At 37.1% G+C, this 16564-nt stretch overlaps 1 protein-coding gene across 3 annotated transcripts in view; it reads left to right on the top strand.

Moving 5' to 3' along the window:
* osbpl1a (oxysterol binding protein-like 1A) overlaps nucleotides 1–16564 on the top strand; it is a 31959-nt gene that overhangs the window by 12131 nt on the left and 3264 nt on the right. For all 3 annotated transcript variants that reach the window (XM_042221384.1, XM_042221382.1, XM_005923276.3), the window contains exons 13-22: nucleotides 467–592; nucleotides 727–808; nucleotides 1126–1232; nucleotides 6810–6972; nucleotides 9378–9564; nucleotides 13266–13341; nucleotides 14234–14368; nucleotides 14477–14574; nucleotides 15565–15747; nucleotides 15888–15995. In XM_042221384.1, the coding sequence (XP_042077318.1) occupies nucleotides 467–592; nucleotides 727–808; nucleotides 1126–1232; nucleotides 6810–6972; nucleotides 9378–9564; nucleotides 13266–13341; nucleotides 14234–14368; nucleotides 14477–14574; nucleotides 15565–15747; nucleotides 15888–15995 (1265 nt within the window). The remainder of the gene's footprint in view (nucleotides 1–466; nucleotides 593–726; nucleotides 809–1125; nucleotides 1233–6809; nucleotides 6973–9377; nucleotides 9565–13265; nucleotides 13342–14233; nucleotides 14369–14476; nucleotides 14575–15564; nucleotides 15748–15887; nucleotides 15996–16564) is intronic.

The raw sequence follows: 16564 nt of genomic DNA, 5'->3' as shown, positions 1-16564 counted from the left end.
TTGTCGCTCTAGATGAGAAATCGTTGTCTACTTTCTCTTGCATTGCTATGAATTATGTATCAGCGTAAGTAGCTGATAAAGAATGTAATTAAAAGTCCCGGCCATTATGTAAAATATACTACTAAAATTTGAAATGCAAGCTGTGTTCTAAAAGAAAATTTTGGCAATTTGGGAAAACAGTCGTTAGCTGGAAATAAGTGCGAGTTTGTTTGTTTTTAATATATATAACAAATCACAGTAAAATTTGTCAGCTAGTAAATTTTAGAGGCAGATTTTATATTTTATGACCTTTACAGAGAGCGCCTGGCTAGCTTATTTTCATCTTCTCTCCTGATGCTCCTCTAAAAAGAAATAATAATAATAAACATGTTTCCTATAGTATTTCAAAAACACATAAAGGTCAAGATCAGTCAAATAACTAAGTAACCTTTTTGGTTTTTCTGTCCTTTGTTTGTCTTTCTTTAAGGCATGGGTTGATACATTGGAGGAGCACGCAGCTTACAGCACATACTACTGCTCCCAGGAGCAAGGGAGCGAAGAGGAGGAATACGAAGAAGTGATGTCACTTGGAGAGCTAACAAGTTCACTACAGGTGGCTGCAAACAGAAAGCGAGCCTAATTAGCATGTTGGCTTAACGATCCATAGTGTTTTCTGTGAACTAGTCCTCCCACCCCGTGCTACTTTTTGTTGATCTGCAGTCTTCTCCCATCTCTCTAAATCACCAGGTTGCAGATGTCAGCCAGAAAAATCTGGAGAAGGAGGTCGCAGCGCTCCTGTCCATGCTGAAGAATGAAGAGCTGTCAGAAAGTAAAGCCTTTTATTTCACTTTTCTTTGTTATGTAATATACAATACGTAGACGAGGAGAAACACACTTACTCAGGAGGTGAAATGAAAACCTTTTGATTTAAAATTACAAGAGTCTTCAAACAGATTTAAATGCACAGTAATGTCTGAAAGACTGTTAATTAAGACGCAGCCATCTGGCACTGTCATTAGAGGTTTCTGCAGTGTGCTTGCTCTTTATACATGTTCTAAGAGCGTTTAAAAAAACAAACAAACTGTAATAGCTCAAAGTTGTGTCTTTTCCATTGCATTCATTACTTTATGTGTTTTATCCCCTCAGAATTTCCATCAACAATACTGCAAAAGATGCAAGAAATATGTGAATTATCCAGCGAAACCACTTCCAATCTCAACATTTGTCTCAGCCTCTTCTCCAGACAGGAAGGGGTGAGTGTGACCTTCCAAAGGCAAATTTAAGCTTTTATTTGAGAGCCTAGTGACTGTGACTATGTTTTTCAGCTGATTATCAGCATTTTAGTCACCATTAACTGAAGACGGTTATTATCTAAGTTTACTTGGATCATAGAAAGGAGATAAATGAGATTACAGTGACATTTTAAATAACTTGATATCTGTAAGTGTTATATTGAGACTGTTGGGGGCTCAGTAAGATGATGTATATCTTTGGGATGTAAAAAGAAATTATCCTACACAAAAAGATGCTGGAAAAATTCACTCTAACAAAAGCAGCTCAGTGGACTGAGTGGAAGTGATTATATGCTTACACATGGGTTTTTTTTCTTTGTTTTTGATTCAATGGATTTGATTAAAATGGAAGGATTCGGGGGCTAGAATACACCCCCTCATGAAAACAGGTAGATTATACCGCTTATAGCAACCTCTGACATTTGGCATCAATTTTGCAACAATCTAGAAGAGAATGCAATAATCATTTAAAACCTGCAATTGATTCAAAATACCGTAAAGACAATGAAAGCATAACACATGTTGAATAGGAGAAGGGTTTTTTTTGTTTTGTTTTGTTTTGTTTTTATGAAATATGCTAATTTATGAACTTCTAGCAACACATTTCAAAGTGATTTGGGAGGGGCGGCATATGAAACACTGGAAAAGTTGTATTAAAAGCAACAACAACAAAGAAGAAAACACCTGAAAGAACTTCTCACAGCTAATTAGGTTAAATGGCAAAAGGTCAGTGCATGACTGGTATAAAAGAAAAGCTTTACAGCAAGGATGAGTCTTTCAGCAATAAATGTGGGGAGGGATTCGCCATTCTGCAAAAGTCCAAGCAACACGTTGACCTATAAAGCTCATTTATGTATGCATATTTTTTATTACTCTTGAACCACATTAAAGTAGCTTTGCATGACTGACCGTTCAAAAGCTGTTTTAAACAGCTGTTCTATCTTCATAAACACATTTTCGTTATGCCAACTTTCTTCTCATTAGCTGTTCCTCACAAACAAAAGATTTGAACAGCAGTTGGGTGGATGTCCTCTGCTCCAAATTAGGGGTTATGCTGTTGAATTGGCAATATTGGCGATATAATAATAATAATAATGGATTGGATTTATATAGCGTTTTTCAAGGCACCCAAATATACACTTTCTTTAAATTATGTAGAGCAAAGAAAAAAAGGAACAGAGTGTTTGGAACAAATTTTGCCTCCATGATGATCTAAAACTTGTTTTTTATATTAGTATCGACCCTACAAAGATTGGGGGATTTCAGCCTTTGTGCTTCATAATATTTTTAAAGATTCAGAGAAAAATTGAAAATCTCTGTACGCCGGGGACAAGGCTGAAAGCAGATTCGAAACGGCTGTGATCGTCAGGCTTTCTCAGGCAGCACATTTGAATTTTGTTGCTGTTGGGCTCAGAACAATTACAAAAACACTGTCAGGTGGGGACGGTTTGTTTACACATCAATAAATTAATGAATATTTGATCCTCTTCGAACGAGATCAGAAAAAAAACAAGACGAAAAAAACTTTTTTCATTAAAGCAGTGGTTCCAAACTTTTTTTGCTGGGCCCCCCTTTGTTACAAGACAAACACATCCTCCAACCACACACACCCATATTTTGTTTTCAAACTCCATTGCGGTTTATTTCACACCTCAAACATTTAGTAAACAATTAAGCAAATACAAGTAAACTGCAATAAATTACAGGTAGTAATAAAATACACTACTAACTCTTTTACGCTACGTCCACACCTACACGGGTATTTTTGAAAACGCAGCTGTTTCTATGCGTTTGGACCTTTCGTCCACACGTAAACGGCGTTTCGAATCACCGAAAACGGAGAATGATGCTAGCAGTGTCCAAGGGTTCGTTTTTTGTTTTTGCTTTTTGTTTTGTTTTTCATACCGCGGGCCCCACACTTTGGGAACCTCTGCTTTAGACATTATGGGTGTTTTTCTTTGTGTTTGTTACTTGGTATTTAGATTTATTTTTTTTTATGAGTTTCTATTTTTGTCTTTCTAGGCACTAACCTTTCAAAGTTATTGCAGAGCCAAAATATATTACTTTAAAATATGTATTATATATGTACGTAAGTAAAATTTTATTTGTATAGCACCTTTCAAGATAAAACATAAAAACAGAAATCAACCAAAAGCAAGTTTTAAAAGATGAGTTTTTAGCTGTTTTTTTTTTAAGTGAAACCACTGAGTCCACAGATCTCAGGCTCAAAGGAAGGGAGTTCCAGAGTCTACAAACACAGTTACAAACGCTCTCTTGCCTTTTGTTTTCAGTCTCATATGTTGGACGACCAGCAAGCCCTGATCACATGACCTCAGGGACCTGTTGGGGATGTAAGGATGTAAAATATCTCTGATATAGGTTGGTGTTTGTCCATGCAGAGCCCTGAATGTCAAAGTCAAAATCTTGAAGTGGATTCTGAATTTATTTATAAATTGTTTGACCTAAGTAACATGTGGTTCTGATTGGGTATTATGAGGTGTGGTTATGTCGCCAATCGCAGGTGATTTAAGATAGAGACCGCCTTGTGTTTCATTATCTGAAGAGTGAGTGTGCTCGAAATGTCACCCTCTACTAAGATGTAATAAGATAATTTGAAGTACTGAAGCGTGTGAGCTGATGATCACTTTTATTGTGCTCTACCTGAACACAATTACAAGGAAAACCTAGTAGCTTTTTAAGATAATTTATAGAACAAATAAATATATATCCATGTGTAGAGTGTATATATATATATATAGCACTCTTAGCCTCAGATGCTAGTCTTGCAGATGTGGTGGGGGGGTTTTTTTTGGGTTTTTTTGCACTATATCCATTTAAATACATTCTTTATATATTTGAAAGTAATTGAATTCCATTTTGTTACATTTATGCGACTTCTCATCTTTCTCAGATTAAAATGAGTTTGTAAGACATGTAACACAATTCATAATCTGCTCTTTAGTGCACGAGGCTTCGCCAGCTGATGTGGATTTTTTTTTTTTGAGTTGTGAAAAGTTATGAATGAATTGCAGACTTGCATAGAGTAATTCAGTTGAAACTAAACTGAAGGCATCAGGTTGTAAAATTGGATTAGGAGCGCAAAGACGAGCAGGGTGTTCAGCCAAGTTATTACACTGGCGTAAAGCCCGGTTGTATTCAGGGTCAAACATAAGCCAAAGCAGTAGACTGATAATTTCTCAGTAAGGGGATATACTGCCACAGAGTATTTTGGTTCAGTGAAACTGATATTGTCAATCAAATGTAAAATTGTGTGTGGTTAAAAAAACGGGACTAGAATGTCTCATTTTCTATGCACGATTAAACTAGAAGAAATGGTTTTAAACATATTTGGTCTTAAACCAAATATTTAAGGGGCTGATAATGGCATTGTGAGAAGGACAAAAGTCAAAGGAGTCACCAAAGTAAGTAGAAGTCATGAATGGATTGCAATGACACTGCTATGATATTCTGGGTAAAAGAAATGGATTGCCAGCCTCATATTGCCATCCCTATATCCATGCTGTGTGCATGGCTCAAACTTTTATTACATAAATCAGCAGCCAGTTAATACAATATAAACAGTGCGGCACAGTCATTTGCGGTACATATCTTTAATGCAAATACTAATAATTCTCAGTGTTTATTTAACAGTCGAACTCTGTAATCTGCGTGGGTATGTGTGCAAGTTCTTCAGTGGAAGCAAGAGGGTTTTGGCTGTGATTTTAGAACTGGCAGCGAAACAATGAATGATGTAAACACAGATATATGTGGATACATCAGAGACGGGGCCGATGTGTTTATAGATAATTCCGATTTAATCTGGTTTTTGATGCAGAAGAAAAACCACTATTCATTGATGATGCATATAATTTACAACATGTCAACGACTGCATTTCTGATTACTATCATAATGTGAAAGTGCCAGCTTTTTTCTTTTTTTTTTGTGCAGTAAAGCACTGAATCTGTAAAAGTGAGAGTGTTAAGTTGCATCCTGTCGCGGTTTTAATTTGCAGCACTTTCTGAATTCAGATTTGTGTTTGAATGTTCCACCAGAATAAGAATTTGTCCCTGTTTTGATTGTGAAAAATGATGTCTGGTAGTGCTGCTGCTTTTGATGCACTGTTGTGATAAATGTACACTTGAGATGCTGGCTATGTAAATCAAGGCATGTTTACCTTCACATCAATGCATAGATTCAACCCTTTTATGCATGACATTCCCACTGCTGCTCATTTTCTGCAGCACATGAAAAGACCAGACAAAACCAAACCCTGAATATAATCATTAGATGATGGAGAAAAAAACCCTCTCTTCAGTCACAATGTGTATGTCCTTTTTTTTCCCCTTTTTATATAGACTCCGTCTCTTCACAAATGCTCAGTAACACAACTTCAATAATTTCTGTGGGGATCTTTAAGAAGAAGACAGCAGCTGATGAAGCTGGGGCTGCCAGGAACAGTTTGAATGTTCTGAGTTTAACAGCCAGTCCAGTGCATTCAGTCTTTACATGTGGGCCGGGCCTCGATCGCTCAGCTGCACAGCCTTTTGAACTGCAATCTGCAGAGGCAGAGCACATGATAAAAGACTCACAGAATCTCAGAACTCACCATGAATAGGCCTAGTCTCAATAGGGATAATTCAAACTATACAGTATAGCTCCGTCTGTAAATGATGGTTCGCCGGCTAAATGAAGAAGTTGGGCCTATGCTTACTCCCCCTGCAAAGGAAATATACTGACTCACTTCCAGGCCCTGCAGCCCTGCTTTGTATTTAAACACCACCTGTGGAGGGGTCAGCAGGAGGAATTTCCTCTCTAAGTTCAGAATTGTGCAGAGATGTCAAGTGATCTGCACTCTGTCATCATACAGCACTTCCACCCCACTTCATTTAGCTTTCTCTTGTCTTGTGGATGATCATTTGTAATCATTTCTCCCTCTCCTGTTACTTTGACAATCCAAAGTAAACCCCTGCCTCGTCAGTGGACTTTAATTTTGCATTTGCACAATGTCAGCCTTTCCGTGGAAATAGTGAAGTAAAAGTGAGCACACCTTCATATTATCAGCACTAATGTTTTGTGTAAAAGGAAGGTTTAGCTAATGGTTTATATCGGAGTCCATTATCCGTCATTTGATTCCCTCTCTTCTACGGGACTCGTGTTCTCCGGCAGGCTATTTGAGACGGCAGCATCAAGGCTGCTGGCCTCCATTACAGATAAACATGGCTCAACCCTCTCAGCTCCATCTCTGTCTCTCTCGCCATGGGTCTGATAATGAGAGGACAGAACAGAGGGGGGATCAGTCAGTCAACATGGTGTTTACTTGCAGACCTGCTGCCATCAAAGCCTGTCTCATAGTCATGCACATTTGTCCTCTGTTTTTAATGAGACTTTGAATAAAATTTTGGTAGCCTGGAGAACGCTTGGCCATCTTTTGCTCGTGGTTATCGAGTGCCGAGGATAGAATTCATGATGGTTTCTGTTTCTGAGAGTGATTAGCGTGTTTCCTTTTGTCTGTGTGTGTTTGTGTGTGGTGAGCTCAGGTGCGCAGTCTGAAATTGGAGCAGGAGGTGGAGAAGAATAAGATCCTCTCTGAGGCACTGCAGACTCTCGCCACAGAGCACCACGAACTTGAGCAATCCGTCGTCAAGGGATCTTCACCACGGAGTGCCCTCAGCGAGGATGAGTTCCACGACGCCGTTTCTGGTGAGTTGACAGGTTATTAAACACGCAGGAGACTTTGTGGCAAGCTCCTACTCACGCTCAATGCTCTTTCATCCACCTATAGGACACTGGAGTACTTTTTCCTGTCAGTGAATGCTTTCGGTATGTTTGCCGCTCCTCGAGCCCCAAGTGGTTCTGTTGAAAATGAATATGCTGTGAAAAAGTCCTGCATGTTCTACAAACATAAAAAATATATACCAGTAATGCTTGCTAAGATTAAAAATAAAAAAAATAAAAAAAATCTACAAAAGAGAAAATTTCGGACTTGGTGGTGTTTTCGCTTGTTTTGAATTTATTCAAACTTTTTTTTTAAATTTCATTTGTTTGATTTTCCTGATGAGTTATCTAACCAGCTTCCATAGATAAAAGGGAGTCATGGCTGAAGAAAATGAAATAATAACAGAGCTGCATGGGACATTTGCACTGATTGTTGTGGAGCATGAGTGAATGTTTTTTGTGAATAATGGTTTAGGGGGTTTTTTTGTCTTTTTTTTGTAGCACAATCAAAGTGTTAGCATAAAATGAGTTAAAAAAAAAAAGAAAGCATCCAAACAAGAAAAAAATGAATAATTGTATGTTTTGTATACTAATAACACAAAAGTGACAGAATTACACTTTGTTTTTTGGTTACTCCCTTAACAGTGGTTGTTGAGTAATCAGTGTATAATTTGTTCTTTTCAACTGAGAATAAAAAATCAGAAAATGATAAATGCGGCACAGAGAAAAATCAAACAATGCCGTGTTTTTCCTTTTCGTCTTTTTATTTTGAATGCAAAACTGGGAAACAAATATCCGAGTCACAGATCTGATTTGATTTTATATACTTCATCAGGAAGTAACTAACTTCTTTGTATCGCACACTTTACCGGGCAGCCACGAATAAACAAGTCGCTGCCTAAATAAATATCTAATCAGTCAATCACATGGCAGCAATTCAATGCATTTAGGTGTGTAGACATGGTTGAGATGACCTGCTGAAGTTCTAACTGAGCATGAGAACGGGGAAGAAAGATGATTTAAGTGACTTTGAATGTGCTGATCTGAGTATTTCAGAAATGGCTGTTATACTGGCATTTTACTACACAACCATATCTAGGATTTAGAAAGAGTGGTCAGAAAAAGAGAAAATGTGGTAGCGAAAATGCCTTGTTGGTACTAGGGGCGACAGTAACTCAAAGATACGCCAAGATACGCAGAAGAATGTCTCTAAATGCAAAATACTGTGAACCTTGTAGAAGATGGGTTATGGCAGTTCGGGCTTGGCACACTTTTGGCTCCTTAGCACCATTTGAACATCGCTTAAATACTATAGCTTATGCCGAGCACTGTTACTGACCATGTCCACCCTTTCTGCTTCTAGCAGACTGATGCAACATGTCAGAAACCATTCACATGATCTCTTGAACATGACAATGACGTTAATGAGCCCAAATGGCCTTCATAGCCACTAGATCTCAATCCAATAGAGCACTTTTGGGATGTGATGGATAGGGAGATGCATATCATAGATGTGCAGCTGATAAATCTGCAGCCCCCATGTGATGAAGTTATGTCAGCTGTCAGTGCTTTAGATCATTCACAGCAAATTTAAGCTGCTAATGATGCGTTTTGCAATTCTAATTTTCCAAACTGCATCTAAATTATAAGATAGAGCGCTTGTTAGACTTTTATTTATCTGTTCTTTCGTAAGTTGATAGCTTTCCTTTCGTAGGTTGTGAAAGTCACTTTTTTTAGCATTCTTATATATTTCACTTGATGCTCACGTTTTCATTACTTCAATTACTGAGTCAAGTGTAACACAAGGAAGCGAATGACTTCTCAATCATACAAAGCTGTTTTGTGAAATCAGATTTGGTCCTTGATCAGCTTTTTAAACTTCTATTTGATGCATTCAACCAAAAGTCATTCATATTTTTTGTGCTGTGTATCTGTTGCAAAAATGAATACTTCCAACTCGTAGTACATCTTTTTTTTTTTTTCTCCAAATTTTGGATGCTGAGCTTATAAATTTAGTTTTGGAAAACAATATAAATTTTACAACAATATATCCGTATCAATTAAATTTGTCTTTGGTGTTTTGTGATCAAACTCACGGCAAAACTGTTCTCAAATGTACAGGCACATTCATAATGCCCATAAATGGGTTTTTTTGAATGGTGGGTGTTTTACATCGATCGGTCAGTTTACAGTAATGGGAAGGAAACTATACTGTCCTTTTAACATTTGATAAACAAAAAGTATTTCTTAATTTTGAGATAATACACAATTTTCTGTGCCTTCTAATTGACAAACTATCTAATAGCAATACTTTTTTCTAGATACTCAGAGGATATTCAGTTGAACAGTAATCCTGCAGTGACTCCTCTACATGTGTTTGTCTCCACCAGACTCAGAATCTGAGCTTTCCCTGAGCGGCTTTGAGACGGTAGCCAGCCAATCCTGTGAGGAAGACGACGACGAGGACGAAGGCTCTGTCATGTTAAGCAGCACTTGCAGCAGCCCCGCCAGCACGCTGGAGCAGGATCACCATGGTGACAAGGCTGAGACTCAACCCAATGGGATAACAAAGCATAGGTCAGCTCTGCAATACGCCATCACAGTATCTTAAATGGACTGTTGACCTCTGGTTCTTTTAATCTCACATCCAAAGATGAACAAGCCCATCAAAGTCACTGCCCTTTCATACAACATAGCAGCCTAATATTGTTGAATTTTTAATTCTTTAATTCAAATTTGTTATTAGTGTCAGATATGTGTAACAGCATATTAGGTTTAAAAAAAAAAAGAAATAAAAAAGAAATAAAAACTTTAGGGTGGGTCATATTCTCAGAAAAAAAATTTGATTCTGAGGTTCTGATTGTACGATAGATTACAAATGCACTTAATGCCTAATTTGACCATTTAGTAGAAGAACTGACTGCAAATTTATAGAGTTATCAGAGACTCCATTAGCTAACACATGAAAGTATTTTATTAAGCTGTCCTTCCACTTTCTTAAACACTTGTCCAGTTCAGGGAATATTTAGTCAACTGTGTAATTTAAAGACTAAAGAGCTGATGCTAATCTAATAAAAACATACCCGAGGGAAACCACTAACATATGTTCAGTCTTTCAGGAATTGGAGAATTTTTTATTTTATTTTAAAGCAACACTTATTTTTAAGTTAAGAGAACCTAATTCTTCTTGAGATCTTGAAGGTTTATGAAAATTGATTTAACAGCTGGTTTAAAAAAATCTGTGTTTTGACCAAGAAATTCAAGTGCCAACCTGTAATTGAACAGAAAGTAAGGATAAAGTAGTAGGACTGGTATTTTTCTTACTTGAAGATCCTCATACTATGAATTCTGAGTCTCTTTAACATAATCTTAAAGAGATTATTTCCTCCCAGTAAGCTTTAAGCTAGTTTTGAGGCATGCTTGAAAAACTTAGAGGAAGTTGAAATTGCACAGGAGCATTCTGGAATGTCCACTCTACTGTCAAACGGATGTTCCACTCCAGAATAAAACCTTTTCCAGTGCCCGTTCTTATGAAGTGGAACTTTGTGGAATGCCTGCATGGTTCTGTTCTAAGACCAACAATCTCTTGCAGATATATTATGCATATATTATTATATTATTAATATCAGATGCCTACTCTATAAAGTGTCATTTCTATGCTGATGATGCAAACATTTATGTATCATCACAGAAGGCTGAAGAGTTTTTCAGTGATCTGTTTTTAGTTTGCAAAATATTAAATATAATTTAAAGTAAAATATTTACTTGTATCTTATTGAAAATCAGTCAGTACTGATGAGAAGGGACTAAATAAGACAATAGATAAGTGAATACATAAAGTAATTTATGTATGTATAATAATTTTGTATAGATTGGTGTTGTCTAGGATTCCAAATTAGAATCCCAGTCAGACTTTGGGAAATATTTTTCATTTTGTATGTTTGAGTGGAGGTAACCAAAATAAGACTAAATATAACCATTAATAAAAAATAAACCATTATGCATTTCAGAAGATATATAATTTATTCAGCTCTGAGAATTTGATACATTTCTTGTTCATAAAATCTTTTTTTAAATCTGTGAAGGGCCTTACCCACATAAAATAAAACTTTAAAAATGTGCCACTACAATTAAAATCAGTTTTATTTTATTTACTAGTACCAGTTCAGAACCATGTTCACCTCAAAACAGTTTACATTATAATGTAAAGACCCTCCAATATTAGAAACAAACCCTAACACTCACATGACCCACAATAAGCGTGTACTTGGCGAAAGTAGGAAGGAAAATCTCCCTTTAAACAGGAAAAAAATCTCCAGCAGAAAGGGGGAGGGGCAGCCACCTGGGACCAGTTAGAGGTAAGGGAAGAGAAACAACACTATGGGAGAGAGGGCCAGAGTTTAATGATTACTAATGATTAAATGGAGTACAGGTGTATAAACACTCACAGAGTGAAAAGAAAGCAGTAAAGAAGAAACAGTACATCATATGAAGACTCTGCAGTCTAAGCCTACTGCAGCATAACTAAGAGAGGGTTCAGGGTCATCTGATCCAGCCGTATCTATGTGCTTTATTAACAAAGAAAGCTTTAAGCCTAATCTTTAAACTAGAGAGCGTGTCTGTCTCTCACATGTAGACAAGCTAGTGTAAATAAGCAAAATCTAAACTATTGCTGCCATCACATATAACGACATTCACTGACTTTAAAGTTCTATATTTGTACAATACTATGGTTTAAACTAAAGCAAATATTTTATCACTTAAATCAGTTTTTAATGCATGCAATGTCTTGGGGGGATTGTTTGTTTGTTTGTTTGTTTGTTTTTGTTTTCAGTCTTTATGTCCAGTCTTTATCATTTTTTTTTTAATTACTGTTTGCGTGGTTGTTTGTCTGTCTCAGTTTATAGATGGTCTTTATGTTTATAATAGAGTGCTGTATCTTTAAAAGCTTAAGGTATAACAGTCAGTTGCACTTTCATTTAAATGTAACAGTGTTTACATGTATCACTCCTGTCAAATGAATTAAATTTCTTTTATTTAAACATCGTAAATTTATTTTAAAAATTTAAATTCAAATATTTTCAAGAACACGGTGAATGTATTTTAGTCACTGCTTTACATTACAAGGATGGATCAACCTCATCGTACCACCGATGTCTCCACTTGGTTGGATTAAAAGCTTATTTAGTTGATGTAACTGAAAAGCAATGAAAATTTGGCCAGGATGATATTTTTTGTTCATTAGGAACTACAAAGCAAGTAGTAAAGAAGCAAAGATGTTCTTGGTAACATTATTGATGTGGTTGCACTTCCTCCCATTTGAGTTTATGTGACATTGTTAATGGCGTAAGGGGTGTGATCACGTTAATCCAACGTTGCTAAGCAAAACAATGTGGTTTTCTGATAAAAAGCAAAAATAAATCAATTTAAAAAGTGTCTTCACAAAAGTATAAAAGTTTTTCTCTGAGAAATTTGAGGGTTTTTTTTCTTAAATGTATCCCTCTCATTTAATCTTTACTACTACCACTATAATCTATAATCTTTTTTCCATAAGCCTATTTTCATCAAATCTATATTGTTGTTAGACCTATGCAGTGTTAGATATTTAATAACCCACTCGAACAGTCCTTTTTTTTTTTTTTTTTTCCAGTGATCTTTTTAACTTCTTGAGGTGTTTCCACTTCACCGTGTGAATAATTTAGAGTCATGGGCAGCCTGGTAAATGCACAAGAAGGAGTTGTAGTATAGAAAGGACTCCGCTCTCTGTTGGAGCCGTTAAATATTGATAAGGTCACAGTGTAATGCAATAATCAGTTTGCAGTATGATCCCTTGTTGGCTGATCCCTCGGGCAGCTGGGGAGTGCGGTTCACGTTATTTGGATGATTTTTAAATGTCATCATTACGCTAACGCCTCGGTTTTTACATTTTATTTTTGTACTTTAAACTAATCTCCAGCCTGCACACCTTATTAGACAGTTTGAGACAGACAGGACATAAGTGCTGCTGATGGATGATTCCTGCTAACCACCTTTGCTGCTGGTATTGTCTGTCTGGGCTTTGTTCCAGTGTGTCACATAATACATTAGGCTATTGTTGACTATATTCACTTGATGTGATGCTTGCAGCAGGTATTGTATGTCTGGCACATTTACTCCAGTGGAATATTTTTAGTGCACTAGAACAAAATGAAAGCATCACATACACTTTTTAGAAGTACTGTAATTTTGTGTGTGTGTGTGTGTGTGTGTGTGTATATGTGTGTCACGTGTCATTTTAGGACAAGCTTACCGGCGCCAATGTTTTCGAGAAATGACTTCAGCATTTGGAGTATTCTGAGGAACTGCATTGGAATGGTGAGAATGGTTTTCTAGAGTTTTTTTTTTATTGCCCATCCATTATGATAATGAGGATCATTCCACCCACTGCTTTGGTATTTATGGTCTTGTCATGCAAAATAGCCTTGTGCAGGTGCAGACAACACTTAGTTGCACTTGTGGTGACTCTTTTTCCGATAGTTTGCCAGTAAGTTGATTTATGTCCTGATACTAGCAAAAACAAATACATTTTTTTAGCCTAAGCTGCATTAGTGCACACTAAACTTAAATTGACTGTATTATAAATCTGCAGCTCTGAACCAACCCTTAGGTTTAGTTTCCAAGCACCGCAGAAAGCAGCTGTGGAAAAAAACACAATGTACACTATTTTCTCAGCACTAAAGAGAAGAAGAAGAAAGCTAGACAACTGGTGGTGACAATAGTTGAGCGTTTAGCTACTTAAATTCCAAATAGAGGCCAGAAGAGCTAATGGAGAATGACTCTACATTTATCAAGTAGCCAAAAACATAATTCCAAACCCTTTTTTATAAAAAAAATATGACATCTGTGTAACTAACCTACTCCTAGCAGAGCTTGGGAGATCAAGCAAAAAAATCACATATTCTGAAAGTCTCGGGTTAAGTGTCAGGGTATTCATGAATCATGATGACTTTCATCTCACAAGGTCATTCTTCTATTTGAAGAATTTTCTGAAGCTTTTTCTTTTATTACCAGCAAATACAGCAATAAATACTCACCTTAATGCGGTAGATACTTTGGTCCAGAGCAACGTAAATGCTTGTATGTACCAAACGACCAAACACTGATCCTTTTTAACACTCAGCAGCTCAGAGCACTGCCATGTCAAAAGACCTTATTTCCTCTTTGTAATGAAACCTTGTCCTTCAATTCTCCTTGATGTCCCTTTCAGGAGCTCTCCAAGATTACAATGCCAGTGATTTTCAACGAGCCGCTTAGCTTCCTGCAGCGTCTCACAGAGTACATGGAGCACACGTACCTCATTCACCAGGCCAACGCATCTTCAGATTCTATTGAGAGAATGAAGGTAGTTCATAGGTTTTCTACTTAAACTGCCCACAGGCACAGCTTAACAATTTTTTGCTTCTAGTTTAGTTTCTCTGATTTGGTGTGTGTTTTTTATCTACTGTGGCAGTGTGTGGCTGCGTTTGCAGTGTCTGCTGTGGCCTCCCAGTGGGAGCGAACAGGTAAACCATTCAACCCTCTACTGGGAGAAACCTATGAACTAGTCAGGTAAGTGAGTTGGTCCAGATTATGTCCAAACCTGACTGTATGAAAAATTCTGAGCAATATCTTTGCAATTAAACATTTTGAAGTACCCAGTCTTTAGTGTGGGATATTAATTATGATGATAATTAACAAAATACACTCACTGGGTACTATATTAGGTGCATATTGTGAATAGCAGATCAGATCCCACTTTAACTTCAGATTATTTATGTTCAAAAAGACAGTTTGCGATAATTTGAGCTTTGTGATAGGGTCGTTACTCTCCTGGAAGCAGAAAATGGGTATACTGTGGTCATACAGAGCTAGAATTAGTAAGCAACAATACTCAGGTAAGCTGTGGAGTTTAAACATTGTTCAAAGTGTGCCAAAAAAATATCTGCCACACCATTACACCAGCACTAGCAGCCTGAATTGTTGATACAATGCAGGATGAATCCATTCTTTCGTGTTGTTTACACGAAATTCTGACCCTACTATCCAAATGTCACAGCTGAGATGGAAACTCATCAGACCAAACAATATTTTTTCATTCATGTATTGTCCAATTTTGGCTGTGGGAATTTTAAACTTAGTTGGCAGGAGTGGTATCTGGTGTGGTCTTTTGCTGTTGTAACCCATTTGCTTCAATGTTCAACATGTTGTGCATTCAGAGAGCTAATGCTAACTGGATGTTTTCTCTGTTTTGGGCCAAAAAAATCCCAGTAGATGAGCAGTTTCTGCGACACAGTCAGACAGTCCCATCTGGCACCCACGATCATGCCATGTTGAAGTTCAGCAGGTCACGTGCGCCTAAATGCACAGAGTTGCTTCAGTGTGATTGACTGATTACATATTTGTGCTAACAAGTGGTTGAGCAGGTGTGCCTAATAAAGTGGCCACTGAGTGTATTTTGTCTAGCAACAAATTCTTAAATTCTGCTGTGCAGCTTACCAAACATACACAGCTGTCTTCAAATGCCTCAATTCATCATAGCTGTGTCCCTGGTTATTTCAGGGAGGATCTGGGCTTCAGGCTCATCTCAGAGCAGGTGAGCCATCACCCTCCGGTCAGCGCCTTCCATGCTGAGGGCTTGAAGCAGGACTTTGTTTTTCATGGCTCTATTTATCCCAAACTCAAGTTCTGGGGCAAGAGTGTGGAAGCTGAGCCGAAAGGCACAATCACACTGGAGCTGCCCAAGTAAGAGCTGCTAGCTGTTTTTAAAAAGGACATATTACCTGTATCAATATTTATCCTTTTACCAATTCGCCTATCGCCTTTTCTATTACCATTTTGAAAGTGCACATTGTGCCAAACTGTTTTGTTTTTTTTCCCTCCAGGCACAATGAAGCCTACACATGGACAAATCCCACATGTTGTGTTCACAATATCATTGTTGGTCAGCTGTGGATTGAACAGTATGGAAATGTGGAGGTGGTCAACCACAGGTAAGAGGATCAGCATGTAAAATGCTTGTACATAAAGTACTTGTTGAGAATTATTGAAGCATTAAAATGTCTTAATTAAAATAAGGCAAAGAAATAAAGTGAAATGTGATTCACAGTGTTATAATGTCTGCATTTGCATTTTAAACATGTTTTAATGTGCGATAATCAAATAGGAAGCAGCCTTTGGTCTTTATTACATTATTTCATGAAAAACAAAATGAAACCATTGTTATCACTGGCACATGCAGTAAAGTTAAATTGAAACAATGCTTAGCCAACCAAACAAAAAAACTGTGTTTTATGTTGTATTGTTAAGAGCAGTCTGACGTTTGTGTTACAAGATTTAAAATGCTGTCATTAGTTTTCATGGGACTTTATAACAGAGGTTTTTCTTTCTTAGATAAAGGCAAGTAAAGAAAATAAAGTGGCCTGAAGCCATGATGTTTCACATCAAACACTTCTTACATTAGCCAGCTAAGCTACGCTACTTAATAACGTGTTCCTTTTATTCATGCTTCCATTATAACACAATGCATGCAGCCATGAAAAGGAACACGTAGCACTGACCT

The sequence above is a fragment of the Haplochromis burtoni genome, unplaced genomic scaffold (assembly GCF_018398535.1).
Source record: "Haplochromis burtoni strain Fernald_Lab_line unplaced genomic scaffold, NCSU_Asbu1 Contig_65, whole genome shotgun sequence".
Lineage (NCBI taxonomy): Eukaryota > Metazoa > Chordata > Actinopteri > Cichliformes > Cichlidae > Haplochromis > Haplochromis burtoni.
Note: the sequence above shows the minus strand (reverse complement) of the source record. Positions and strands in the feature narration are given on the sequence as shown.